This window comes from Nothoprocta perdicaria, unplaced genomic scaffold (assembly GCF_003342845.1).
Source record: "Nothoprocta perdicaria isolate Ctin4 unplaced genomic scaffold, notPer1 scaffold_54, whole genome shotgun sequence".
Taxonomy (NCBI): Eukaryota; Metazoa; Chordata; class Aves; order Tinamiformes; family Tinamidae; genus Nothoprocta; species Nothoprocta perdicaria.
In genome coordinates this window covers 1,279,548-1,307,168 of record NW_020455799.1, presented here as the reverse complement: position 1 = coordinate 1,307,168, position 27,621 = coordinate 1,279,548, and the positions used below count along the sequence as shown (strand labels likewise).

At 35.7% G+C, this 27,621-nt stretch overlaps 1 protein-coding gene across 1 annotated transcript in view; it reads right to left on the bottom strand.

Moving 5' to 3' along the window:
- Positions 1 to 27,621, bottom strand: part of GPATCH2 (G-patch domain containing 2) — a 97,011-nt gene that overhangs the window by 52,945 nt on the left and 16,445 nt on the right. Inside the window, exons 4-5 of the mRNA XM_026048442.1 lie at positions 26,139 to 26,321; positions 24,996 to 25,075 (exon numbers count right to left, since the gene is read on the bottom strand). Coding sequence (XP_025904227.1) covers positions 24,996 to 25,075; positions 26,139 to 26,321 — 263 coding nt within the window. The remainder of the gene's footprint in view (positions 1 to 24,995; positions 25,076 to 26,138; positions 26,322 to 27,621) is intronic.

The following is a 27,621-nucleotide window of genomic DNA, read 5'->3' as shown; positions in this document are numbered from 1 at the left end:
CATAATTACCAGAAACACACACTCCTCTAAAAGAAGGTTGAATGCGCATCAAAATTTGAACTATACAAGAAATAAGAAAATGGATGAGGACTGTCCATGCCTTATGCTATTCAATACAAAATGATTTACTCATTTCCAAGGATGATAAAAATTCTCTTCATTGTAGTAAAATATCTACTTTACTAGTTATGCAAAATCAAAAAAAAAAATAAAAAGCATTCACTCATCTCCTACTCATCTTCAAGAATCCTTACTACAAAAGCTTGGAAACTACTACAAATACTACTGTGCTGACAAATACACAGAGAAGGCAGTAAGGGATCGTCCATCACAGTGACAATCCATCATAAAAACAACCCACCCAGAACATGTAGGCCTCAAAGCTTAAAATGGTGACTGTTGCTAATAAAAATTGTGGCAGCTTCAAATGGTCAATTCTGTCCAGCCTGAGTTGCCTCTTTGTCTGCTTAGGAGATGCAGGGTTATTCGCTTCACTATCAATAAACAAAAATATATATACTGTTGTTTAATCGAATACTGTAAGTGATTAGCTGCCTTTTTTTGCACCAGTTGTAGGCTTGTTATCACTCTCATCATATTGAAATCTTATCCCACAGATGCCCTCCTCTTACCCTCCAGTAGTTCTTTGTGCACTCAAGATTAACCCACTATCACACTGTTTTTCTGTATTAATCAGAAGGACATATTTGGAGGAGTCTTTGTTGTCATAAAAAAAGGGAAGCTGCATTAAAAGCACTCAAATTGTGTTCACTTGCAGTGAACAGGAGCAAAATACGATGACAGCACTTTGTGTCAGGTATTCCATGCAAAAACTAATTAAAGGAGTTGAAACCGTATTATAGATATTCCTTTGAAACTTCATTTAAAACTGGCTACCAATGCTGTGCTGAATGTCACCTTTTTTCTAGTAAGAATGAACAATCTCTCTGATAATAATCTAAAACACTTTAAAAAACTGTTTATGCATTTTTAAGTTTATAACAAACACTGACTGTGCCTGCCTAAGGAAAGCAACAACTATTTTCCAAATTAATTATACAGAATAACGGATAGAATAAATGGAGGAAATGAATAGTGGAACTGACACACAGCTGATTTATCTAACTGAAGTTCACAAGATATATTTAGCCTATAGTAAAAGAAAGAGTGTCACTTTTTGTTACGCAAAGCCAAGGTGACTGCTTACATTTTGAACTGTTAGGCTAATTCTAGCCCGAGCACAAATCTGTCTTTTATTTCATAATTAATTCTAAGTGTCAAAACCAGTAGATGTCCTTTTTTGTATCAACCTCCTCTGTCTGTTAATTATACCACCATAAAAATTAGGAGGGGGAAAAAAAAAAGAAAGTAGTTGCAATAGCCTGAAAATACAGTAAGAAAACTGAATGAAATGCAAAATTTGGGCTCAAGTAAGCAAGGTGAACTCCTTAACTCACTTGATACAGGCTATATTTTATGGATATTTACATCTCTTAATACAGTAATTGAAAGTCAATACAAAATTAAACCTTTTCAGTCAGTGAAGCCTCACTGCCCCAGTGAGATGAGTCAGTATCTCAACATGAAAAAACTGTGTTGTTTCAAACACATAGGGTCTGTACCTTAAACCATTGCCCACAGTATCTGCATACAGTATGTAGGACCTCTGTCAAAGACGTAAAGACTCCTAGAGGCAAAGCAGTGACAGGAAAAGAGAAAGGAAAGCAGAACATGTGTGCTCATTTTAGGAGTCTGGCTTTGTGCTATACATTATCTAAAAAAAACAGATTTAACAGTAGAAGTGCTGCAATTCACTATCTACACAAGTGTTTAAGTGCATTTCTTAAAGAGCTGRATCCCATGATACAACTCCAGAACCAGGTCCTTAATAGCTGCTAGTCATCATCTTCAATCAAATTAATTAGGAATGGCTATGTATGTCTTAAGAATTTGGACTTCACTATGACAGACAGCTATAAACATTTGTTTTCCCTGAACACTTTCTCCTTTGCAGAAATCTTTGGAGAAATATGAAATCTTCTGGTGTGCGTAAAATACCAGACTTAAGCTCTGCCTGACTGAAAGGGGACGCAGTTCCAAAGTACTTGAATGTCTCTCTCAACAGCATCTCTGCTAACTGCTCTGCAGTGCAATCAAGTGGAGCATGTCCTCCTATAGMAACAACTTGGGGCACGAGGAGGGCTGCAGTCAAGCTAGCGCCATGCTCTAGAGGAGGTTTGATCTGCACCTTGACAAACAGAGGCAGCTGAGGTTCTGCAGCGCTTGACATTGCCAGCCTGATGGTTCTCCAATGCATGTTTTCCATTTGCTACCTTTCGTATTAATCCAAACTCCAATTCTTCCCAAAACCTCACCCCAAATCTCAGCATCAGTTCACATTAACTTAGTCCTCAAAACCTTTCCATTCTTGCATTGCCAGAATCACTTTACTGACTACTTCCTTGAACTACCCCACCAGCACTCACATATCACATCATCTAATCATCTTGATTAGATCTATCATCTTCCATGTCCATATGTCCTCCTGTTTTGTTGCACACTGCCTCCTTCTCTCTTGTCACTGAGTCCAGACTGCATCTTCATGCTTTTCGCATTAGCAGTTTTTTGCCTTCTTCCAGTGCCTTGTGCACAGAATGTTTTTCATAAACTTACCTCCATAGATTCCACTTTTCCAACAGTTAATTCTCTTTGGAAGCCCCTCATCTGCCATGCTGCCCATTRAAGCTCCAACTAATTTATATTGGCAAGTTGATTTTAAAAGTCAGATTATTCTTGTTTACCAGTAGGCAGTCAAATTCCCTGCTAGCCCAATCAATCCCTTCTGTATGTCTACTTTGAGTTCCTTGTGGTCTGGACTCTGCTTTTCATGCTCACAGACCTATTATTTTCATAAAAGCAAAGGAAAACAAATACAAGTATATGACAAGTCTACTAGGAAGAAAACTTCCACATTGTCATCATGTTAGAGGTAAAAGATAAACTCCTCCTATTATAATAACAAAAATTAATTCTGCCCAGGTTTTTGCTGGCTTTCTTTCAACATTAGGTTTCTCCAGACTGTGTGAGCTCCCCAACCTTCGGCTCTAGGAGAAAAAATTACAGGACTGCCTGAGCTAACCTAACAGCAGGCTGCAACTGAAGAGGGAAAGGGTTTTACTAATCCCTCCCTTCCCATGTCCCTCATAGTGCTTGGCACCTTTCATCAGCTATGACATTTATTGGATTTAGTGAGCTGATTTAACTCACCAAAAACACTGGGGGCAAAAGGAGGGAGCAAATGTACAGTTTCAAGTTGAGTAAATTCAGAGAAATACTTAACTATTCTAATTGGCGGAAAGGAGCAAGATCAATTGAGAATATGGAGCCTCCCTTACCTCCTCCCCCTTTAGGGGCTGCAAGCTGTTAAGCCAGCTCAGCTGTTCCATTTAACTTCACCTTAAGACACTGGAAAAATTGTTAATCTTCAAGATGCTGGTAAGAGAAGATTAAGATAAAAGATGGTTTCAAATTCTCTGCTGAAACAAAGGCCATACTGCTCACTTAATCCATTCCACCTTCAAAAAGATGGAAATAGTCTGCAAGTCCAACCACAAGAAAAATCTAACTTATCTGAGAGGAAAAAGAAATGCAAAGCTAATGAATGACATTAGTAAATAAATTCAGATGAATGTTGATAAAAATGCTCAATTTTTTAATAGTGACATTAAATGAAAAAGCCTCTTACTTATAAAGAGTATAATCACTTTTAAAAGGATCTCATGCCTACTTTCAACCTATTTAATGAAACACMTTGAAAGATCTTCATCTTATAATAAAAAGGCTAACTAGAAATATTTATTGTGTTCAGTCTTCCTCTCATTTCCTTTACGGACTTGACACTACTGACATATATATATGCGCACTTAAAAGTTTTTTTTCTTATTTTGACCACCATTTTGAATCCTAGTTGCTTTTTCTTATTTGTCTACAACAGTTAGATAAAATTAACAAATAAAATGAATCTAACAAGAAAATTTAAAGAGCTATAATGTGGTTCTTCCCAATATCAACAGGATCATAGGACGGATAATTCAGTTTGGAAGGGCCCTCGGGAGGTCTCAGCTCCAAACTTCTGCTCCCAGGACAGTCATGTCTGAAGTCCCCAGGTTAACTCAGAGTTTTATCCAGTCAAGTCCTGAAAACTGCCAAGGATGGAGATAAAATGGACAACTTTGCCAGGCAGTGTGTTCCATTATTTAGCTGTCCTTACAGTGAAACAAGTGAGACATTATCTGAAATCTGTGTTTTCACCTCAGGAGATAACTACTATGTATTTCACTCTTTCTGACAAAATAGTGTAGAAGAGGAAAAATGAGGCTGAAGACTTGTATGCTGATGGTGGGGGGGAAAAAAAAAATGTTAGTAACTTTTTTTTTTTGGTATTTTAAAACTGTACCACAATCTTATATCCAGATTTCTGGTCTTTGGAAAAGATTGCTTTGAGTTTCAAGTTAATAGTGAAAGTAATTCCAGGGTACTGTTGTTCATCATTAGTGACCATATTCACAATCTAGTCTARTTAATATCTAGGTTGTCAGATCTCATTAATGTAGAAGTCTATAAGATGTGTGAAGAAGAGAAGAACAGAAAAATTCAAATAAAAGATTATTTAAAAACAAATACTCCTCCAACAGGGAACAGTTGGGCCACTCCCTCCAGAGCAATAGATAATACTCTCTGTCTACAGGGAGCATACTTAGTACACTCCAGATGTGTGTACTAAGACACAACAGATCCTTAAGTATCTGTTATACACATATGTGCATAGCTACATGAGAAATGCAGCATATTTGCCTAAAATAGCAAATGGCTGCATGAATTACCTTATTGATCCAGTTTATAGAGACCTTTATGTGCTTAGACAAAATTAACATACAACATTATCAAGTGAAAATATTTTACTATTGGAATATTGCATATTGCATAATATAGTCATCTATGTGAATTTAGAGATTTAGACTGTTTGCACTTCTAAAAGAAGTAAAGGTTAGCATCCTAAACTGCAATTTTTTCCTCAGATAGCAAAAAAGGGTAAAGTTAAAACATGTAGACAAGGACAGATAATATATAATGCTCTTTATTTAAATCACTATACTAAATACTTCAATCAATAAGTAGTATTCATTTGTACTTGCAGCAAACCAGTTTGCTAAACTAAAACAACATGCTGGAGAATCTGGCGGCTTTACCATTCTTTTCTCATTTCACAGTAGTAACCTTCAAGATAGGCCTAGTTTCTGATGTAGAACTACCACAATATTTGAATTTAACTGTTTTCCGTAAAATTTAAACACTTGGTCAAGTACATAAATTTTTCTTTATCATGCACTCTCTCTATATTGAGTAGTATTCAGCTAGCCAAAAGACTAYGTGACACTACATCTTTGCCAAAACCAGCTCTTCACTACTCAATTAAATCTGACATGGTTTAAAATCAAAGGGTGCTTAATTAGCTGTTACGTTTCTTTCCAAAGCCTTGGCCATATGTCCCTGTTCTTCCTCAAGTTAAGACTCAGAACTTCTGCAAAGTTGTTTCAGGTCTGTGGAAGGCAATAAGGTAGCCTTTCTAATAGCAGTGTAGATATCAACTGGGGCCAAATAAATCATGAAGCTTCAGRAGAAAAGGCAAGGTAAAGTACATGTGAAGAAGAAAAAGATTCATCTTTAGCCCACCACAACCAAACAGATTTTGAAACAACAGCACAAGTTCACAGCTTATCTGTTCTAACTTACATATAGCCACTTACATAACTTTGCCTAAAGACAAAGTCTTTGCCAGCTAGCAGGCGTAGCTGGACAGTCTAAATGACTTGCTACAGCTGAGAGGGGCTGTCCCACTGCACCCTCCCCATCCTGCTGCCAACTTCATGCTCCTGCCAGAGCTTATGTTCCCACACACCATTTCCACTTCACTGAAAGATCAGAATGCTAATATGGAAACAAAACCTGTATTATTCTGTTTTGGCTCAAACCTAGCTCTTATATCCCACAGCTATAGCAAGGGGTAAGGGAGGAATCCATATGGTCTGGAGCACGAGAGGAAAGGAAAAATCTTTAAGATAGAGCAAAGGAAGGCATGAGGCAAAGAGGCAYGCCGTTTTCTTCCAGAAGCACAGAAGAGGTTGCATCAACTGAGCCACCTCAGACACCTTTATCTCCATTTTTCAGGCATGCTTCACTAAGAAATCTGAAACATCCACTTTAAACCTCAACAACAGAGAGACTGAAATGGTTCTGAATGAATATCTCAGCAGACAAGCAATATTTTGTTTCCTTCAATCTCTAAAGATAACTCGTATAATGCAACACACGTCTGGAAAGAGTCTGACTGAATATGTGACCAACTACAATTTGGCAAACAATTCACATGCAGAAGTGGCTCCTTTCTCATTAACTGAATTGTGTTATAATGGAATGAGTATGATACTAGAAAGAATTGCTTACAATTGCACATACAAGAAAAAAGATGGCTAAGTCTAAATTAAGATGTTAGCTATGAAGTTTCCAATAGGACCTTGACATGACTGTTGACCTACTCATGACATGATCACACCAGTAAGGATTTGGAATTCTATTAGTATTACCAGAGGAAAAAAGTCAAGGAGTCATCAGGAAAACAAATCTATATCTGCTACTCCATCAGCCAATTACTGTTGTTAAAGTGGAATTAGATGGGTATTGACAATGTGCAGGGGATAAGGATTAAGTAGATGACTGAGTGTACAGCTAGAATCTCTTTTCTGGTTTTTTATTTTTATTTTTTTTTCTCTACAGAAAGTTTGAAAAAAATCTCAGACAGGGAAGAAATGTACTGCATAGAATATGGTATCATAAACGTGATCATATGCAGGAAGAGACAGGTATAGACAAGTATAAATATTATCCTTTCAGCCAATCACAAAACCAGGTCAAAAAACTAAATACAGCATGGAAATGGAATCTAGTAACACTAGAGTATGATTTGTTGCTACCTTGATAACAACAACAAAAAAAAGAAAAAAAAAAAAAAAAAGGGAGAGATATGCAGAGCTGGAATAATTATTTGACTGAAATAAGTCAGGTTACTATCAGCTTTTATCACAGGCTACAACTATCTTTCTCTAATTTCTTCAAAAACAAAGATCAAATATGTGAAAATAACAATTCCCCTGGAACAGCATTACACAAAAGCATAAGCCAACATTTTTCTCCCATTGTCTAGATTCATTATATATAATATCAGATAGAGAATAGAAGTCAATTTGGCTGAATGAGGCTCACCAAGAAGCTGCTATGACATAGTATACACACATTAATTATTCACATTTCTTAAAAAGGAAGCTACCACTATCAATAAACATGGCAAAATCAGAGGACACGCTATGCCAAGTTCTTTTCTGAAACATGAATGCTTTTAATCTTCTGTCACTAATTTTGAATAAGGAAAAATATTGTTTTCCAGCAAAAGCACTAAATTCCTACAGAACCTAACAGCTATGACTTTCCTTCCCTCAMCTTCCTCAAGAATCAGTAAATTTGAACCATGAATTCTGTTTCTATGTATATTAAATGAAGAAATTTACTGGCATTAGAGTATTCAGTTCATGTGGCCCAAATAAAACCGAAGGAATGCAAGTGACATAATCTAGTGGAAATAGAAACTCAATGATTCCATTCCTTCTCATTTCCAGCAATTAAAAATTCCCAGGGAGAGATATAAAAGATGAAAGTCAGCCTTATTATTTTAATTTAATACTTATTAGACCTGAAAAATATAAAATACATTTTATATACATTCAAGAATTTAGCATACCATTTTTATGTTCAAAGCATCAGCTCACTACAACAGTAGTTCTTACCTTAGGCTACCAGGAAGCATGTTTGCTTCCTCCTTGACCCATCATTCTTGAAACTCAAAAGACCTGAACTTGGAAATTTGCCAAGAATCTTCTTGGCATTATCTTTTACCAGTACCTTAGGGAAACTTAACCTTAGACATTATTAAAACAGGAGAACAAAATATTTTTAGAACATTCAGCCAAAAACTAAAAGACGACATAGGGGTCACTACAGCAACAGGTCTAATCACATSCAGAAAAAGTCAACTGCAGTATGAACTTTTATAGGCAAAAGCTTCACATATAATGAACTGAAATACAAATAACTGTCAAAATAGCTAAGGAAAACAGCAGATACTAATTACTAAACATAGTTGAACTTGCCAGCATGTAATAGCAAACCAGTAGGTCTAGTGCTTTTAAAGCTCTTATTCCTATTATCTCTACCTATCCATGATGACCTATCCTACATAGAGATAAGGGAAGCAGGAAAGAAAAGCAGAAGTTCCACCTGGTTTCTTATGGCTTTATATCTGACATTTGACTGACTTTGAGGTCCAAACACTGATCAAATATTGACGCTTTTACAAGGTCAGTCCTATGGGGATTCTCTCACACTACTAACTGAGCATGGGCTGCAGCCCGTCCTCAGGAGAGTTCGTAAATTTAGGTTTCTCTTCTCAGCCTAGCTATTTATTTTCAGTAAGCTTAAGGTATTTAATAATCTTTTATATCTGTACGACTGTCAAATTTAAGTAGGATTGTCAAATTAACTAAGAATTTCTGAACTTATTGGAATGAGACAAGGAGATAGAGAGGGGGAAATTGGTCCAAAAGAATGATAGCACAACTCATTTCCAAAGGATATCCAGCTAAAATAGCCAGACAAAAAGGTTTTCTACTGGAGAATGCTAATGGATTAAAAAAAAAAATCATTAAAACATTTACTCTACTAGGAAGATAGAGGTACCAAAACCATAGAATATACCTCCACAAAACAGGTTATTCACTTCCAGTTATGTATTTTAATTCATTCTTACACAAAAATGTCTAAGTTAAGGGCAAGTTCCAAACAATGTAAATTCAAGAAACAAAATTAAATATCTTCCTTTTTCTCCAAGCTGTACTAGGTGTGCAGAAATGAAGAAAATCTGGGAATAAACTCTGATTAAAAATTAGTACAATATCAGTACAACTGATAGCCAAGCAACATACCTGTTTTGAAACCTAAGCAATGTACCTGTTTAATATTAATAGATGAACAGTAGCAAGGCCAGAATAGTCCAGCATGTTAACTTAACTTTTGAAAGTAAAAAAAAAAAAAAAAAAAAAAAAGTACCTGCAAATTTTCTCCTCAGCTGAGGAAAAAAAATATCACTGCATCCTTTGGTAGTGAAGAGAATCTCTTGATGACTTCTAGACTTTCAGCAATAGGCATGAAAATAACTCAAAAAAATACAACACAGTTTTGAGGAACTGGACAGCTCCCAGGTGGATTTATCTGGCATTTGGATAGATGCACATGAGCTAACTAAATATGATCTACTAGGTCTATATTTACAGAGCAGAAAAGTAATATAAAAATAATTWAAAAAAAGCACCTTGAATTCTCTAAGCTGTCTAAATTATTTCTCGGCAAATGTTCAAGCAACAGTACGTAGTTCACCTGCAGAAGATATATGTTTCAAATATCAAATGTTACATCCATTTTTACATCTCATCTGCTCTTCAAGTCAACAACCAGATACAACTAGATACAGGCACACACATGTTTTCACAGAGTAAGTTGGAGAACATCCCTACAGTGCATCAGTTGCTGCCTACTTCTTGTTTGACTGCTGAAATCAAACGAAAGGCAGCTTCACCTTCTCTTGCAGAAGAAAGCAAAAGAGAGATGTGATAAGAGGATTTGCATTGGTAGCTCTTAGGTATGCACGCTGTAAAAACAAGTGGCTGTTGCACAAGCAGGTAGCTGAAAAGAACTGCATAGAAGAGGTGATTTCCTTAGTACCTCCCTAAAAGATAGAATAAAACTATAAAACTCTTGAACATTTACAGTAAAATCAATAATTTTTAGAAACCAATACTATTACATTACTATTAAAGTTAAGAGTTCTGAAGCCTGATTTATGACTTTTTAGGTATTAAGAAAACATAAGCAGAATCTGCATATTTTTAGGCACCTGTCAGGAATTGAAAACTCAGGAAAAAAAGCAAGCTGGCTCACCTTGGTGTGAATATCCAGCTTAACAGGTTTCATCTTTGTCAGTTTGTCATATGTGTAACAGTCCTCGAGAATAAMGGGTGAAAGAATAAGAATACACATATAGCTATAATGCAAAAATTATAAAGTTAAGCCAATCCACTAAGTGTAACCTGCCATGCAAGATCTTTTTAATTTATTGGAAAACTTGCTGTACTTAATATTGACATAGATGTGTAAATCAATRCATTTGGAATGAGTGATGTATTTTAATTTAAAGATGTTCAAACTGCAGCAGTAAATCTATGTACTTAGCACAGTACAAATCAGAGGGGTTTGCTAGTTGGGTATTTTTGACAGATAAAACGTTATGCAAAGCTCAGATGAAAGCATTGCCTAATAAAAAACAAACCTAAAAAATGTACTGGTTAAAAGTTGGAATACATTGAAATAAATTCTAYCAACATTAGTTCAATCAAAGCACAGGATAGAAAAGTGATCAAGATTAATAGTTTGTGCTCCAACTACCCGCTACTGCCATGAAGTTCTGGCCACTTTTRGATCTAGGTAATTTCCAACAAAATGAAGGTCAAGAGAAAGAGGAAGAAAAAGGGGAATGAGTAGCTCTAAAAGTCTTAAGTGAAGTCCTCCCATTGTCCCTTGCCACTTCAGAACACTGGCAGATTTCCTAGCTTCACAATCTCTTAGATGTATTATGTTTACTAAATTTCCATTAAAAATACACAGGTCTAAAAGTAACAAATTTTAAATTCTAATGTTAGTATAAAAACACAGTTATAATACACCACAGGGAGGAAGAACAGCAGCTTTTTAAACATATCTAGGGTGAGATTGCTGCCTTTCTATATGTCAGCACCATATTAGCAAGACCAAAGCCTAAAGCTGGTTTAATAAAAGGCATTATGTATTGCATTCTTTTCTTCAAATTCTGTTAACTATTTTTCCAAAAAGTAATTTGAGGGACTGTGTCAAAAGGATCTCAAATTAAGAAAACATTTAAATATTCCATTGCTARCTTTTTTTTTTCTGGTTATCATTATGTTTTTGTTGATGAAAGGAACTGTGATAAATGCAGAGAAGTAGGGAAAAACAACCCTCTAAACAAACAACCCCCTTAGAGATTACTTCACTTTACTAATCTTACATTCATAAATCTATAATTGCTCATCTTCAAAAGAAGATGTCACCTCTATTACACACCACTTGTACAGACTAAAATTTTTCTTGGCAGGACTACTGATCATCATGTTTGGCCTATTTGCTGTATCCTAACATATAATCAAAGTTTTAGCAAATGATTTCATCTTTAAATTCTCACTGACTTGAAATTGGACCACAGCTTTGATCATAAAGAATTATTGTTAATAAGGCCAACTATTCATTTACCATGATGCTATGCAGAACTTGTGATGAATGATAAAAGACTGATCATTATTTTACTCGTAACTATTGTAATAGAACATCAGAACTGAGAGTCATTTTTAAATTACTTGAAAATAGAAACCAGCAGCTGGTTTCTCAGTGAGTGAGAAACCTTACAAAGGTTCTCCAACCATACAAAGCAGGACACTGCTTAGTATGAAAAAACAAGGTTTTCTGTAAATTGCCTCTAAACTTAACTTGTATGTGGAATCCCCCCAAAACATTATAAACTCTGCCACTATTTTCATAATGGTAAAGTCTTTCCAGATTGTTATAATATACCAAGATTGTTATAATATACCAAGTAAACCTACTTGGGAACATGATAGTGAGAATGAAATCTACTTAATAAACCATTACAGTCCTTTTTTAAAAGTTATAATTTGACATTTTACGTCACACAGAGAATTACACAATGAAGACGAAAGAATGCTTCTCATACGATTGCACTGATTTAGTGACATGAGTATATTTCAAAAATCACTTATAACCAGATCATTGAAAAGTTGTAAAGTATGGATGTCTTCAGCCTTTTTTATATGTCTTACAAAGTAAGGAATATACTTAGAAAAGTGGATCTCCAGATGACCAGAATGTCACCAGTTTACTGCATGCAAGTGGCTTATCTTCCTGACATTGTGATATCGTCAAGTCTGGACCTCTCAGCCTATGCCCTTATCCTGTATCTAAGTTTTCACTGTACTTTATATTGGGGGTTAATACGAGGAAGACTGGATGCTCTCCATTCAGCTGCCAAGGATGACATCAAGCTATTATGAATCTCCCTTTTCAAGCACTAATGCACTCTTTCTGCTGCCAGTTTTAGTGCTCCATCCTCTGCTATCCATTTAAAACCCCACTGCTAGAGGGCTGCCTTGAGCTGGTCTGCAGCCGCTCGGATCMCAAGTGCTCCCAAGCAGCTGCCTGCTCTGTTGGCTACGCGCAGGCTGACACATCGTCAGACAAGGTCTCCTACTGGTCTCTGCCGTTCCCAACCCTCTGTGGCAGTGGATTGGCAGCTTTGTGCCACAGACTAACTCAAAAGAAAATATACTCACAAAAAACGCCACTAAGGGCCTTAGGAATCTCTAAGAATACCTTCCTGGTTTCTGGAATGCAAATGTCTAAACCACGTAGAGAGAGCTACACAGCCGGGGCTGGCACGTGAGACACGTTGCCAGGGCTGGGAAGCAGCCCAGGAGAAGCACAGAAGACCCTGACAYCGCACTACAAGGACTGAGACTAGCAGAACTGACAGGCTTGAGCACAAAGATGTGACAAGGCTGCATCRCCTTGTTTGCCAAGAGAAGTATTTCTTGATTTTAACTGTTCCCAGTAAATCTGTATAATTCTTGCTTGCTAAAATACTTAAGAATAAAGAAGAATTCTGCATCTATTTCTGGCAGGCAGAATATGAACTGAATAATACAACTGCAACAACAACTTTTTCCTTTAAYATTTCAGTATTTTAAAATTACTTTATTTAATAAATATGCATCTTTTGCTTGTGTGCTCAACTTCAAAGCTCTTCCCTCATTCTCCTTAAAGCACATGCGCTATAAACCCTATTCTGCGTCACCGACTTTAAATTTCATCTATAAAAGTCATTTTACATATACCACAAATAACAATATATGCCCCAGTTTGAATATTAAAGCTGTAATTCAGTTTCAAGGTCCTTCTGTCAGTATTCGAGGATCGCACTCTTTTTCAAGACGCTACTCAAATCCTTCTCAGTAAATTCACAAACTACCACAAATCAATAGCTTAAAAGTAGAAGCACTGCATCAACAACTTCACTGGTTTGTGATTTTTTTTCTTTTTCTATACACACACAGTACTGAGAAGCTGGTCCTACAGTATAACAACAAAAATTAAAGCACGTAAAAAATTATATATTTACTGATCCCATCTTCATAACCTGTTAGTCTCTCATGTTCTCTCCTCTCAGTTCCCAAATCCTCTATGACTTGTTTGGTATTTTCTTCCCACATWCCTACCAAAATGGAAGAGAAGATCTCAATAGCTGTTAGACAGAGAAGCACACAAGCCCAGATTTACAGCCCAAATTCCACCAATTCTCTGTTCTTTGGATTTTGTTGACTTTAAATGCTCAGAAACACCTAATACAAAATGCCAGGTTCAGGCTGGATGGAATTTAACCTCTGTGAATCTGGATTACAGTCTCAAGAGAGACTATTTTCCCTCTACAAAGCCTGAGATTGCATCTTATCATCTATCATTTTCACAGCAGTGACTATATTGATATCAGCACATTAGCTATAGTGAGCATATTTACTAAAACTGGATGGTTTACTGAAGGGAGCTTACCTTTTCAAAAAGCTAAGCATTATACTTATAAATGTATTTACTTTCTTCTTGTTAGAAAGCAAAAAGTATCACAAAAATTTGGACTACTTTATTAAATATGATTAGTAAGCTATACACATGTAATTGATATCCTGGCACACAAGAACAGAAACATTGTACATTGCTATATACTTACTTTTCAGTTCTAATTTTCTCTAAGACACTTTATTGAAGGAAACAGCTTGCATAAGTAACCTTATAAAATTGGAGACAAATGAAAAATAACACTTTTCAGCACAAATCTGCCTCCTGCTATATCCTCTACTTTCTCTTCTTTCTTCTGTAAACATCTAAGTATACAAAACAAAARCAAAGCTACATACTCCTCAAGCAGGAAACCTGCCAGCCTTTAAGAGAACGTGAGTAGCATTTTTGTCATATGATCATAGTACTTCATAAAATACTTAATGCTAAGTATTTTATGCTATGCCAGAGCTTGCTTTCTGTTTTTAAGCCCATTAGCAAGTTTCAGCAGACACTCAAAGGACAGAGTAACACACTCAACTCAGTACTATGCCTCAGGGGAGACACCAGCCTGAACTCAGCAGGTATTTGGTACCTTGCTGGCTTGGACTAACTCACAGCACACGCTGCCTCACTATCAAACTTGCAGTTTGTTAGTTGACATGAGAACTGTACGTGCTGACACATTTAAGAGACATGAAGGGGAACTGGGGTTATCATCAGGAGTAGTAAAAAGAGTGAAGTCAGAAGAAAAGGGAAGGGGAAGCTCAAGTTACTGTGGCTAGGGGATTTGGTCAAGTGGCAGTAATAAGAAGTAATCCCTAGGAAWTTAGGATTCTTTAGCAGTCAAGAAGAATTTTATTTGCTCAGCGTCTGCTAGGTGAAATCCAGCGAAGTAAATACACGCACCCATATCATCAAGTGGGTCTATCAGCAACACCTTAAGAGGACTTCCAGAGTRCATCCATTTTTCCATCCCATAAATCCAAAAGCAAATCCTTCTCAAACTTCATCAAAAATACTTACAGAGTTCATAGACATCCAAAATACAGAGAACAAACCAGTTACTTAATATTCTGAAAACATCAYTAGATACTCATTAATAGGAACATATACTCTTCTTCTATGCACTTTTGGTGAGAAAAAGATACAAAGGCATCTCGGACAAGCGCCAGGTATAAATCAAAGATATTGGATCATCTTGTTCCACCAGGAAGAGGTTAATAATATCAAAAACAAACCCAAATCCACATCTCCAGGACAATTTCAGTGCAGCTTAGCCTTCCTCATCTTAACATCCTACTGCATATGGCAGAAATATATGTTAATGCCTGCCAAAAGAAAACTATCCTTTAACCAGCCACATTTATGGCCATTTTTAAAACAGAAAGAGACACGCAGTAGGTGAAGTCCTGTCAAACTCTCAAGGATTTTTGGCCAGGTGGAATTGACACTGTGAGAATTGACACTGTGAGAATTGACATGCATCCTGTTTTGGACTATCACTTTTGGGAGAAAAGTGTTGAAGGGCTTATTTGGCTCTTTTTGGAAAGGGTTGCCAGCCTTACCCAAATTCTTCTCCGCAGGCAAGTTCTTAAGTGTTTACCGCTTAGTGTATTAGACTTAAAAGATGTGTTGAGGAAAGCTCTAAAGAAAAAAAGTCTGCTTGCAAGAATTTGTGCCAGGCATTTTGCCAAAGGATAGATCATTAATGGTTTCAATGATCTCCCCTCAGAGATGGGGCTGCCAAGACAAATCCTCTTAGTTAGACTCGAAAGGTTAAGTGAGATCAAAAAGTCCCACCTCTCTCCAGCTGTGGGCACGTCTCCAGTCTGATAATTTTGATAAAGAAATACATGAATGCTTTAGGTGTTTATGTTTAATTAGTCCGATGCCAGTAGAGTTTCAAACAACTGGTATTATATTTGGGCTTGTGTCTGATTTCATTAGCTCTCCTAACAGCCTACCAGCTCTGTCACCCTACTGGAATAATCTGTTTTGCAGAAGTCAAGGCCATTCGAGACCCCTGGGCTGCATGTGCACTGACAGCATAGTTGGCCGTTTTCAGTTTCTACAGTCAGAGAGGGTAAAATAAAGGGGRTACCAGATGTACCTGAATCTCCAGGCAGTTTTCTGTGTCCCTTTAGGTTAAGGTAGGCAAGAGATCCTGTTCTATTCTTCTGAAGGCACAAGAACTAATTGCACTTGTAACRCACTTTGAAAGCCACAGAGAGCACACTGGCCAGTACCTCAAGGATATTATTTACCTTCCAAAGCCAATCGTCTCAGCTGCCACCTGCTCCCTAAAGACTTGGAGGCACAAAAGGCAAGAATTAATCTCATTCCAGAATACTGCTTCTACTTTATGCAGTAGGAAAGGCATAACTGATAACGAGACCATTCAATTTTCACATTTAGCACCCTCAGAATGTAGTTGGCAAAAATGAGTGCTGAGAGCTATTGATTCAAACAGGTCCTTCACAGGTCCCTTCACAGGGACCCATTYCTGTTATGAGATTAAGCTTCTTTGCCTTGCTAGTTTAAAGAAAGGACTGCTTAGGAAACACATCTAAAAGAAAACTGTTCATTTCTGCCAAAGAAATACAGACCACTTAAGCATGTTAAGAAAATATGAACATTAACTGAGGGAAGATCACCGCCTTCTCTAGAGGAAGCAAGAGGAAACAGTGGGTCAATTGTCCTCAATAATCTTGAATGATGTTGCCCGCTCTCTGTCAAACAGAGGGAAAAAAAAAAAAAAACTCTCTATCACAGAGAGCCAACTTAGTACAATTAGTAGTTTCATGCCTATTAATCTAGCACTAAAATTGCACTAATTAAGGACCTGCTTTTCCAAGGTCCCACATCCCCGAATACATCACCACAACTAAAAGCAGCAAGGTAGTCACTTGCACTGAAGCTTGCCATGTCCAAGTGAAAGAGATTCTGAACYGGCTGCTCTCAAGATTAACAGCTTTGGCTATACCCAGAAAAAAATAAAATTGCTAGCAATGCATTACATTGACTCTGCTCATAAATGTTCATTCTAAATGCACTGTTCTGTCTTGTCTTGCTACACACAAATTTCAACAAAATAAGAATTTTAAAAAATGGAAGTGGTGCTCGGTATAGAACAGTCTCCTTATTTTGAAGGAAACAGTTCCATAGTAAAAAGATGCAAGAATTCTTTTCCATACAAGATACACAATTTATATCTGAAATTATAAAAAGTACTGGCATTTGGTAGATCTAAGCAAGACAGCATAATGAAGTRCAGTACCTTTGCTGCTCTAAAATTAGAAAGATGTAATATAGATTTAAAATTGGGATCAAAGTTTTAATACTACCATTTTTAATCTATGATTCCACTTACATTCTTGTACCTTTGTTTCCATGTTTCAGTTTACTTCATTAAGTATTCATTACACCAACTTATGACCATTGATGCTTTTTTAGCTTTCTTCCTCTTTCTTGCATTTCTTCCAAGCAAGGAATGCAGCAAAACCATATACACTCCATGTATCATGCACCCTCAGGCTGTTGCTTGCAGTGCTGCTTTCCAAGGTAATTTTTTTCTGTGTCCCGATTGTTACTAGCAGTTAGGTGATCTCGAAAGCCCCATAATAGTGACAGATACATACTTAACACAGTTAAAACAGACGAAATATTAACATGAGCTTGCTTAAGGGGAATAATGGACACACAACACCTTGGCTTTGCTCTTTTTCTAATTCTGGAGTAGCTTATTCTCTCTTTCTTATGTAGGTTGTAGGCCTACAGAGTACATACCTTTGCCTAAGAAACCTAATAGGCTAATAAAATTGCTGCAAATGCATATTTTACTGAACTGTAAGCCACACATTTTAGTGGTTTTGAGTATATTTGTAACACTACTAGAAGTGCATGGATATCTCTATTACTGAAATAGAGTAAATGGGTAGGACTGATTTTGAAACTTTAGAGATGCAATGATGGCCCTACCTTGCTCTTGAAGGAATCTACTAGCAGCTGCATTGTTAACATATATGCTTGCATAAATACTTTGAGCACTAGTTTTACCTTAGTAAACAATTAAAGTAAGGCTTAAGAAATCTGCAATGGAACTGTACCTTCATATTAACTTTTCAAAAAACAGACGTGAACATATTGACACTATTTTTAGATGCATAGGTAAGACCTGTAATTAAGCCTGATCTTTGCCTAAGAAAACATCTGTTTTAGTCACCATGTAATTAGTAAAATTAATGAATTCTAATCCACCCACACAAATGATTTCTTTTGAACTCTGAAATCAATCATTTGAACACCCAAGATGCTTTCAACTACATAAATTCACCAAAAAATGATACTGTAGATCAATTACAAACTATGAAAGTAGTTTTCTTCATAGTTAAGTTTGAAATATTTTCTAATCTTGTCCCTCTGTTCTGTCAACAATCATGTGGTTACATATCAGATCAAGTTTCTCACACACAGGCCCTGTCAGAAAACAGATCACAGTGCATAAGTATATCTCCTACCCAGATCCAATTATCAGTACATTTAAAAAAAAAGAAAAAAGTCTATCTCTATTTTATTAGAGAGCAGCAAGTACAATTTCACAATACAGATCAGCAGATCAGTCATTAAAGATCAGAACGATAAATTCACTTGAARTATTTTACCCTAAAAAGAAGTTACTTTCAAAAAAAACCATGAAAAAGCAGCCAACCTCACTTTGTAAGAGGTTGGCAATGGATGGTGGCAGAAACAAGACATAACGGGAACCGTGCAGCAGCGCAGACCCCAGCGGCTGCCTGTTATTGTCTTCCTGCTCTAAAGGGACAACAAAGGGAGGCTTCTGCTGCCTCGCTGTGTGTGGGCACAGCTGGATTCTAATTCAAAGGGGCTATTTTGATTGTCTGTATTAAAAGCCTCCAGTGCAAACCTACATATCTGTTCATTTGCTGTAATTCTTTCCATCTCCCTCTGAATCAGGGAGAAAACCATCTAACAATCTCATAAGCACTTGTTTTATGAATCTGGCCCTGAGTCAAGAAGCTGCAGTGAAAAGTCTTTTAATCACCCTCTGATCAGAATTTACTGGATTGTATCTAAGTTCAAGGGTATTAAAATGTGCAGAGGAGACTATGAAAAAAATGCCTGGGTTATAGATTTTAACTTCTTAACTAGAAAATTGAATCAAAATAGATTTTCTAATTTACAATGAATCAAAAGAAAAAACATTAGACCATAGCAAAAGTGGCACAAATGTATCAAAAGGCAAATGAATAAACATTTGAAAAGATTTATTATTAGAAATTGTAATAAATTTTGGAAAGATGAATGGATTTTAGTTAAAAGGTATAACTGACAATTTATTGGGCGGGAAGATGCATTATTTTCCAATTGTTATCCACCTACAGTAAAACTGATTTGTGTCCTATTGTATTTTATGGAAAAGGAGAGAGCAACTTTCAGTGATTTAGATTAAATGTATTAATCATAACCAGGCACTGTGAACTATATATCTACTATTAAAGAAGATTTTTGACATTTAATTCTGTAGCAATATTTTGGCTCTGTACCACTCTTCCTAAATCCAATTCCTGCTACAGTTGGCAGATTTCTCCCTTTTAATTTTATGAGGCTTAAAGTAGCATTTAACCATCCATGCGGTAAATAATGCAGGATTAGAAATATTTAGTGTTTTGTTTCCCTTTGAAGAGTACTAATCCATCAACTGACAAATATTTTTAAAATATTTYTCACATTTTAGTAATATTTAATACAAGATAAAATACAATAACATACTCAATATAAATGAAGTAAATGAAAAACACACATAAAATGTTGAATATAAACACGTACGTTACTGAAATAGGTGAATTCATTTAATAACAATATCAGGACAAAGAAAACTTGAGTAAATATCTTAGTATTTAAATATTATAATAGAATAATTAGAATAATTACATAGCTATATTTTGTGAGATTACTGTGAATAAAGGGTTCTAAACCCCCTAACAGAAGGTCTCAGTATATGTCAAAATATTTATTTCCAGTTTACCAWTTTTTTTTTTAAAGTAAATTAACTTTTTCTGCAGTCAGATTCTTTTGTGTAAAAGCCACATATGCTAAATGGTAAACTTATAATAGGTAATGTTCTTAATTCTAGACACTGCAAATTGTCTTTCTTTTTGCTCTTCTACACCACTGATTAGATTGAGATTTAAAACAAATCAGGATGGCAAGGAAGTCTAAACCACTGTACATATGTTTTCTTTTAGAAAGCTTATCACAAGCATTTTTTTTTCTTTTTTTTTTTTCCCCCCCCTCCAGTTTGGTAATATTTTACAGAGAAAAAGTAAGCATATAGCTTTAATCTGTACTGTCAGCCTAATAAAATATCTATTTAAGTATTTGTATACAACTTCTTTTAGAACTAACCAAACCAGTATAGGTGGGGTTGTCAGGGAAAAATAAGAGAGGGAGGAGAATAGGACACATTTTTATCCAATGCTCTTTAAAATTAATTTCACAAGTATTTAAAAGTATATACTTTTCCATATCCATATCAAGAAAGTCCTAGAAGTTTGCCCATTAACTGATAGAAAGAAAATTGACTGCACAATAGCCAATCTCAAATTCCAAAAACTCAGTATAAATTTCTTGACCCTTAAAAGTTCAATCTGCAAAGAYGCTAAGTCAATGTGGAGAAACAACAGATTAAGAAAACTTCACATATGCATGCATCTAAGTTTCTAAAAGTCACCTGTCAAATGAGGGGCTATCTACAGTTAATATAGAAAGGAGGAAGAACAAATCATATACAAAAAAAACCCTAAAAAGCAGTGACAAAAAGCGCACACATGAGAGATCAGATGCAAGCCTGTAATTCAGCTGAATTAAATTGCAAAGGGCAGAATGAAAGAGATTTTGCACGTCTTAAGAGTGTTGGCCTGTGAGGGCTCATGTGATCACTTGATCACATGCATGGATTACACAGGTCTTCCTTTTTACCGTCCAATTTAATTCACTATTCTTAGAGCTACCTCCTCCAAAGGGTATAAAACACATATGGTCAAATATATTAAAAAACACACAAATTGTAGTTTATATTTTCATTTTCATCATAAACTAAGCAAAGCTATATAACATTAAGTCTCAATCTTTACTTTATAGTAATGATCTGACAGACCCCCTGCTAAAACAAGAAAAAAGTCAAATAATTCTTTTTCATCTATAGCATTTAAAAATCAAGTTGTAGGGGAGCTAGAAAAAAAGGAGAGAAGATACATTGATTTTAGAGTTGCATCTTGCAGATGCCCCACAGTAAAATTCACATGACAGTAGGCTTAATCTAGACTGTGTTAGCTATTGGAAAGCTAACTGATGATACACCTCTATTAGACACCTGAAGTGCCATTATGGAAGTCGTTTCCTAGGGAACAACAACCATAGGGAGTGCAGCCGAAGTACCTGCTTACTGATATCCAAGATGCTCTATGTGTATTGATAGCGCTCACCCTCCTCCACTTCTCTCTTTTGAGCAAAAAGATGTTTTCTAAAGAATGGTAAAGCTACTCTTGTCAATGAGTGTGAAAACCACTCCTGAATGAGTTGTTACGGTTTAGCAAATGGCGAGCAAGAAATTATGTCAGCAGCTGAGGCACCTATCTGATGTTCTRTCTATTACGTATGAGATTTACTGTTTATTTCCAATTATGTGATCAACTCCCCAATCCCATCCCCCTAATGTTTTCTTCTATCAAATCAATCAAATTTTAAGCACAAGGAAATTATGACCCCGAACTTGATACTGCATATGAGATTATTAAATTAGTATTTATTCTTCTCGATGTTGCTTCAAGCTATTATTAAATGGCATTTTTCTGGGAGAATGGGTGATTATTTTAGAGGATAGAATTTTTTTTTTAAATAAAAAAGATTATGCTTAAATAGAAATTCCTTCTATTAAACTTACATTAAAACATAAAACATCACAGAACCAATAAGGACTTTAGACATCAAAGCAAGCAAGTCCCAAATGTCTAGAAAAGACCATCATGAGGCCAAACACCAGAAAATGATTTCTCCGTCACAATTGGCAGATAACAAGAGGAATAATTACAATGATGCATAAGTTGAAGCCAAAGATTTTAAGAAGCCATCATTACTTTTAGAGAGCACATACAGTGAACCACATTAACCTGTTCAATATATACAATAAGAGAGAAGTCATTATGAGGAAGAATGAGAGGGATGTCCCTATCCTACTTGCCCTGGTTTAAGAGTCAACTTAAGTGTAGTTTTGCATGACTATCACTTGGTTGAAGGTGAAATTCAAGACTACCAGTTCATAGCACTTGTCACTATGATTCAACCGCAAGATACATTAAAAAGATAATAAAAAATAATACAAACAGCACATTTGGCATTTCTGAGACTAATGCTAGAGGGCAATTACCTTAGTCAAGTGGGATGCCATTTTTAACATTGTGTTTAAAGTGAAAGTCCAGGAAAAAGAGATTAAATCTCTACTTTCACATTAGCCAGAAATGAGTTATTTTTTATTTTTTAAAAATATATTGTTAGTATAAGGCCTCATTCAACATGCACAAGGATATATTAAAAAATTTATTCTGACTCAAAAACAAAACACTAATTATTGAAAGAGTTCATCCAACCCAAGCTACTAGCCTAGTGAAATGCAAGAGCATTGTCTGGACAGAACCTAAGCACCAGGTGTGGCTACTTCAGATTAAAATTCACAAACTGGTCCACAGASAGCCTTGTTTTGCTTTTTGACTTGGTGCCCTAAATTAGCAATTGCCTTGATATACCATATATGATACACTTAGCCTCTTGGTTCTTTAACAGCAAAAAACCCAAACATTTGGGCATTAAGTACTTTCTATCTGTAAGGAGACAGCTATAGCATCACATTGTCTGAATACACATCCTTAGTGTGAATACATCTCTATATAATGCTTAGGAAATGCATCTTAGAAGAAAACTCCATTTTTTGCCCTGTGCCCCTTAAAAGTCTGTGTAAAAGCAGTGATATAGACATCAGACTCCTTGCTGTTAAAAAGGAAAGGAGGTCACCATCGCTACTCTGCTCAATGAGTTGAGTCTGCAGTGTTCATTTCTCAGGATATTAATCTTTCTAAAAGCATTTTTGCTGCTCTTCACTGTTACCATCTAATAGGAGTAATTACTTCTTGTTCTGTGTTATCAGATGTCACAGGTATTAGAAGACTTTCTTTGTCATTGAAGTATCTAAAAAAATTCCTTTAAAATGTGATAACTTGATTATAATGCAAGGACATGTATTTCAACTTATATAGCTAAATTTTCAGGCAGATGCAGCAGATGTGCCTACAAACATAAACAGTCATTAGGAAGGTTAGAAGATCAGAGGACTCTGCATTCGAAGGGCTTTGCACTCATCCCGTATGTGCATTCTTGCCTAAACACAGCAGCCTAGGAGGTGTGTTCACATGTCAACCTTGCTTCATGACACTATGTAAATGATGTATTAAATACCTGGAGGTAACTGAATTATCGTTCTTTACTAGATCAACCTGCACTTTTTTCATAAAAGGAACCACGATACCATATATGAGATATGATCACTGGAAGGTAAAATGGGCTTCTAAGGACAATTCAGACAATGTAGCAGAAGATAAACATTATTATTATTATTATTATTATACATACACACTCACAGTATATCTTCATCAGTTGAAACTTGATCACCTTTTTACAATTTAGAGGAAAAGGCAGTTTTTAGGGTAGCTAAACCATGTATCATCAATGCCATGAAGCTAACCTATCAGTTATAATAGCTCCTATAAAATACCAGAGTGAAATTGCAATAAGCCTAGAAAATGGGCTACAAATCCCAGATATGCTCAAGCAAGCACTGAACCAAAAATAAAAATAGGTAGATAGGAAACCAAGAACTAGATAGCATTCATCTAATTCACGACCACTAACAGCAGAGATCATAGGCCAAGGATTTAAAGCACCTTATTCAACTCCACATGGCAATTATTGGACACAGACTTCAGCTATTAAAAATCTTTCCTCTTCAAATGAGTTAAATTTCTAGCAGTTCTTTTCTACTGTCTGCACATGCAATATATCTCTTTTCTCACCAGTACCTTATTTTGTTTAGGCAAATTAACAATGTCCTAAACAATAAAGAACACCAATCTTGCAGTATTTTTCATGCTGGAATATATTTATTGCATACTACTAGTGAGTGTCCTACTTTTTCCTCTTCTTCCAAACAGTATTCATATAAGAAAGGAATACTCACTTCAGTGAGTACATTTTATCTTAAAAAGTTCATACTCTTCCCCATACTGCCTACAATAAACTCTTGAATATTCATTAGAATTCTATTTTAGAAAATAAGCTGTGGAAACATCCCAAATGGATCATGTACAGAAGCAAATATAGCTGCATTTTTTCTTTTAATATAAACATCACTGCTGCTAAAGTTAAATAACACTGAAAAACAACTGTCATTTGTGGTCAGGCTCTGAATAGACTCGTGTGAAGGTATGTGCTATGTGTATGGCCGGTACATGGCAAGCCTTACTTCCATTTTTTTTGTATATGCCCTTTTCCTCTCACAATAGAAATCAGCTAAACAAAGGAGAAGGAGAATAGATTTTCAGAATGGACTTTGGAGAGGGGATAAGAGATTAGTACAATATTGTACTATATAACCATTGTAGAATGTTTTGGTATTACATAAAATTGAATAACTTGGGTCTGATAGCTTGTTTCCAAACAGAGGACACAACATGCTTTTATGTTAGGTAAATATGGAAAATCTTCTTAAATAAAAGAACAAAAAAAACCCTTTCTATCATAGCTAAGAGCAAGCTCTTAGACTGTTCCTGTGATTTGAGTGAGCATATATAAATATTCAATTAAAAAGAACAGCAGGGTCTTAGAAAGAGCATAGAAAAGCAAACAAACAAAATAATCAGGATTGGCACGGCAGTTTTACCACTCCCCTATAGTCTTTCCATTCAATTATTTATCCAAAACATTAGGATAGAAGCATAAGAGGAATAAACAGTTGCTTCGAGTTGTAAGAGCAGCTCATGTTACCTCACAATAATAGAAGCACCTACCAATGTAGTCTGATTTCCTGAAGGCTTTTTGATGTTTCTTGCTGGCATTCCATGAAGATGACTAAATCGGCTCTGGAAACCTAAAACAAAAAGGGGAAATTAATTCAAGACTATTTCCTATACCACTACATAGCATTTTATTGATCTATGCCATTGACTTCAATTTAAAATATATATAAATACATATATGTGTGTGCATGTGTACATAGGCAAATTTAGCACCTATAGAAACAAAGAACACAGCATGGGAAAGTTGTGGGAAAGATTACGTTGTCATGAGAAAAAAATACTTTCTGTACACTTGCTTGCTGCAGTTCTACTTTTAGGCAGTTTGTTGCATAAGCCGAGCTTACCATTTTGATACAGAGGAATGATTTTGGATCGCTTAAAACTTCTTTAGTATTAGCACTAGAAATCTGGAAATCTGGTGAATAAGCAGAGACTAGATTCACTGAAACAATCCCAAGTCTATGGAAAATAAGCCTCATAAGAGAATTCAATGCATTCAGTGGGCAGTGATTCGACCAATGCCCACATTAAAAAGAGAACTCTTTCTAGATGTGAAAGGAGGTCCTTGTGGCAGCTGGAAGGCTTTGGCAGCAAGCTCAGGTCTCGCAACTTCAGCCTTAATATGAAAGTAGGTTCCTAGCTGTGAAGGCAATCAAGAGCTGGAACAACTTACCATTGGATACACTGAATATGTAGTTGCCAGAAATATTTGACAGAGACACAAAGAAAAACAAAACAAAATTAAAAAAAAAAAAAAAAAAATCCCAAGAAGCTCAACGCTCTCAAATATATTCCTAATACTGCATCACTACATCCTAAAATTACCATAGAAGCTAGCAAAACAAAATGTAATATGAAGACTCCCTTTAAATAACACAATAATTCTCAGTGCGAACTCTACGACAACAAATAAAAGTAGGCTATCAAAGTGAGCAACTTTTATACTTTCTGTTTTTTCTATCCATTGACAGTATTCTAATTGTCATCTAATGATGTCTTAAAAATAAAGTAGCTTAGGGGTAAGAAAATGATTATGTCCCAGATCTTGTCATCATTTTACATATGCTATACAATCCACAGACAGTTTTCTACCAAGTCCAAGTGATTGTACAGCTATATTTGGTTGTTACCTACCTCTTCTCCCAGAATGGGACATAAGAGGGAAAGTACCAGTTAAGATACTTTCAAAGACTGGATCAGGCAATTCTCTTTCCAGTTCTGTAGAATCCTCCTGTTCCCACCAGGGAATGACCCCTGTAATTCCACATGCTCCACCAGATTCATTTTCATGAAACCAGTCACTTTGCTCATCATCACCTGTATAAGGACAGCATCCCCGCAAAGCACCCCAAAAGAAGGAGGAACAGAGAGAATACAAAGGAAAAAAAAAATCGGATGTTATTTTCAATAAACAATCTGATAAGACAATTTCTTTTGTTTTATAGATGTAAAACTACGTAGAGCATTGAACAGAGCATTTCTATTTGGAAAAATGTTTCTCAGAACCATTACAAGCATTGTCATCAATGAAAACACACAAAATGTAATGTTCTATAACCAATTTAGAATAGCGAAAAACAATAATAAACTAGTTAATCCTTTGGTGATAACTGCAGGGAAATCCATTTAAGTAACTGCACTCTCCATATTAACAAAAAAACAAGCCTTAATCTTCTGTAGGGAATTAAAAGGTATAAAACTGTGAAACTAGTTCTTTGCAGCTGATAATGGTATATAATTAGCTTAATTTCATGATTTGTATGGCTAGTAAAAGGGCAAAACAATCATGAACAGATGTGACTAAATGAAATTAATCTGATTAAGTTCATTTAGAAATAAGTTCTGAAAAAGTCAATTTTAAATGAAAACTGACAGTGCCATTTGATTGAAAATCATACTACATTACACTACAAAGCTTGTCATTTTTATTAACAATATTTATAGATCTAATATTTAAATATTAGGAGTCAAAGTAAAATGCAAGACATGACTGAAAATCTGATCTTAAGCCTAACTGATATAAAATACATCAACAAGAGAAAATAAATTGCTGTGCTTCTTTTAAATGATGTTCTTTTATATAAATCAGTAGTTGACAGCTGATCAAAAAATATCCTTATAATACATGGCAAGCATCCTTTCTAACATCACAATTACATTCCAAAGGATGTCTTGCATATTTTAATTCTACTTCAAAGTATCTAAACCATGCTGCACTATTTCTGCACATAAATTATTTCTGTACATGGTGTTTCAATTTTAAGTAGGCAGGACTAAACAAGAGACAAATACAACATTTATTAGACAATTTTCTGGAACAAAAAGCAGTTGTGTAAAATTTCACTGTCACTCAGCCCTATAATGGGAAAAAATAAGCCATGAAAATCCATGCCAGAATTTGAGGAAAAAACATATCACGGCCAAATGCAAGAAGAAATAGCTCTAAGTGTTGGCTGAAACAAATATTTAAAGAAAATACAGAATAACTAAGGTCTCTCACTGGTCACTTATGGGTAAATACAGGAATACAGGCACATTGTCAGAGATTGCAGATGCGAAACGAGGAAGGCCAAAGCCCGGATGGAATTAGAGTTGGCGAGGCAAGTCAGAGACAACA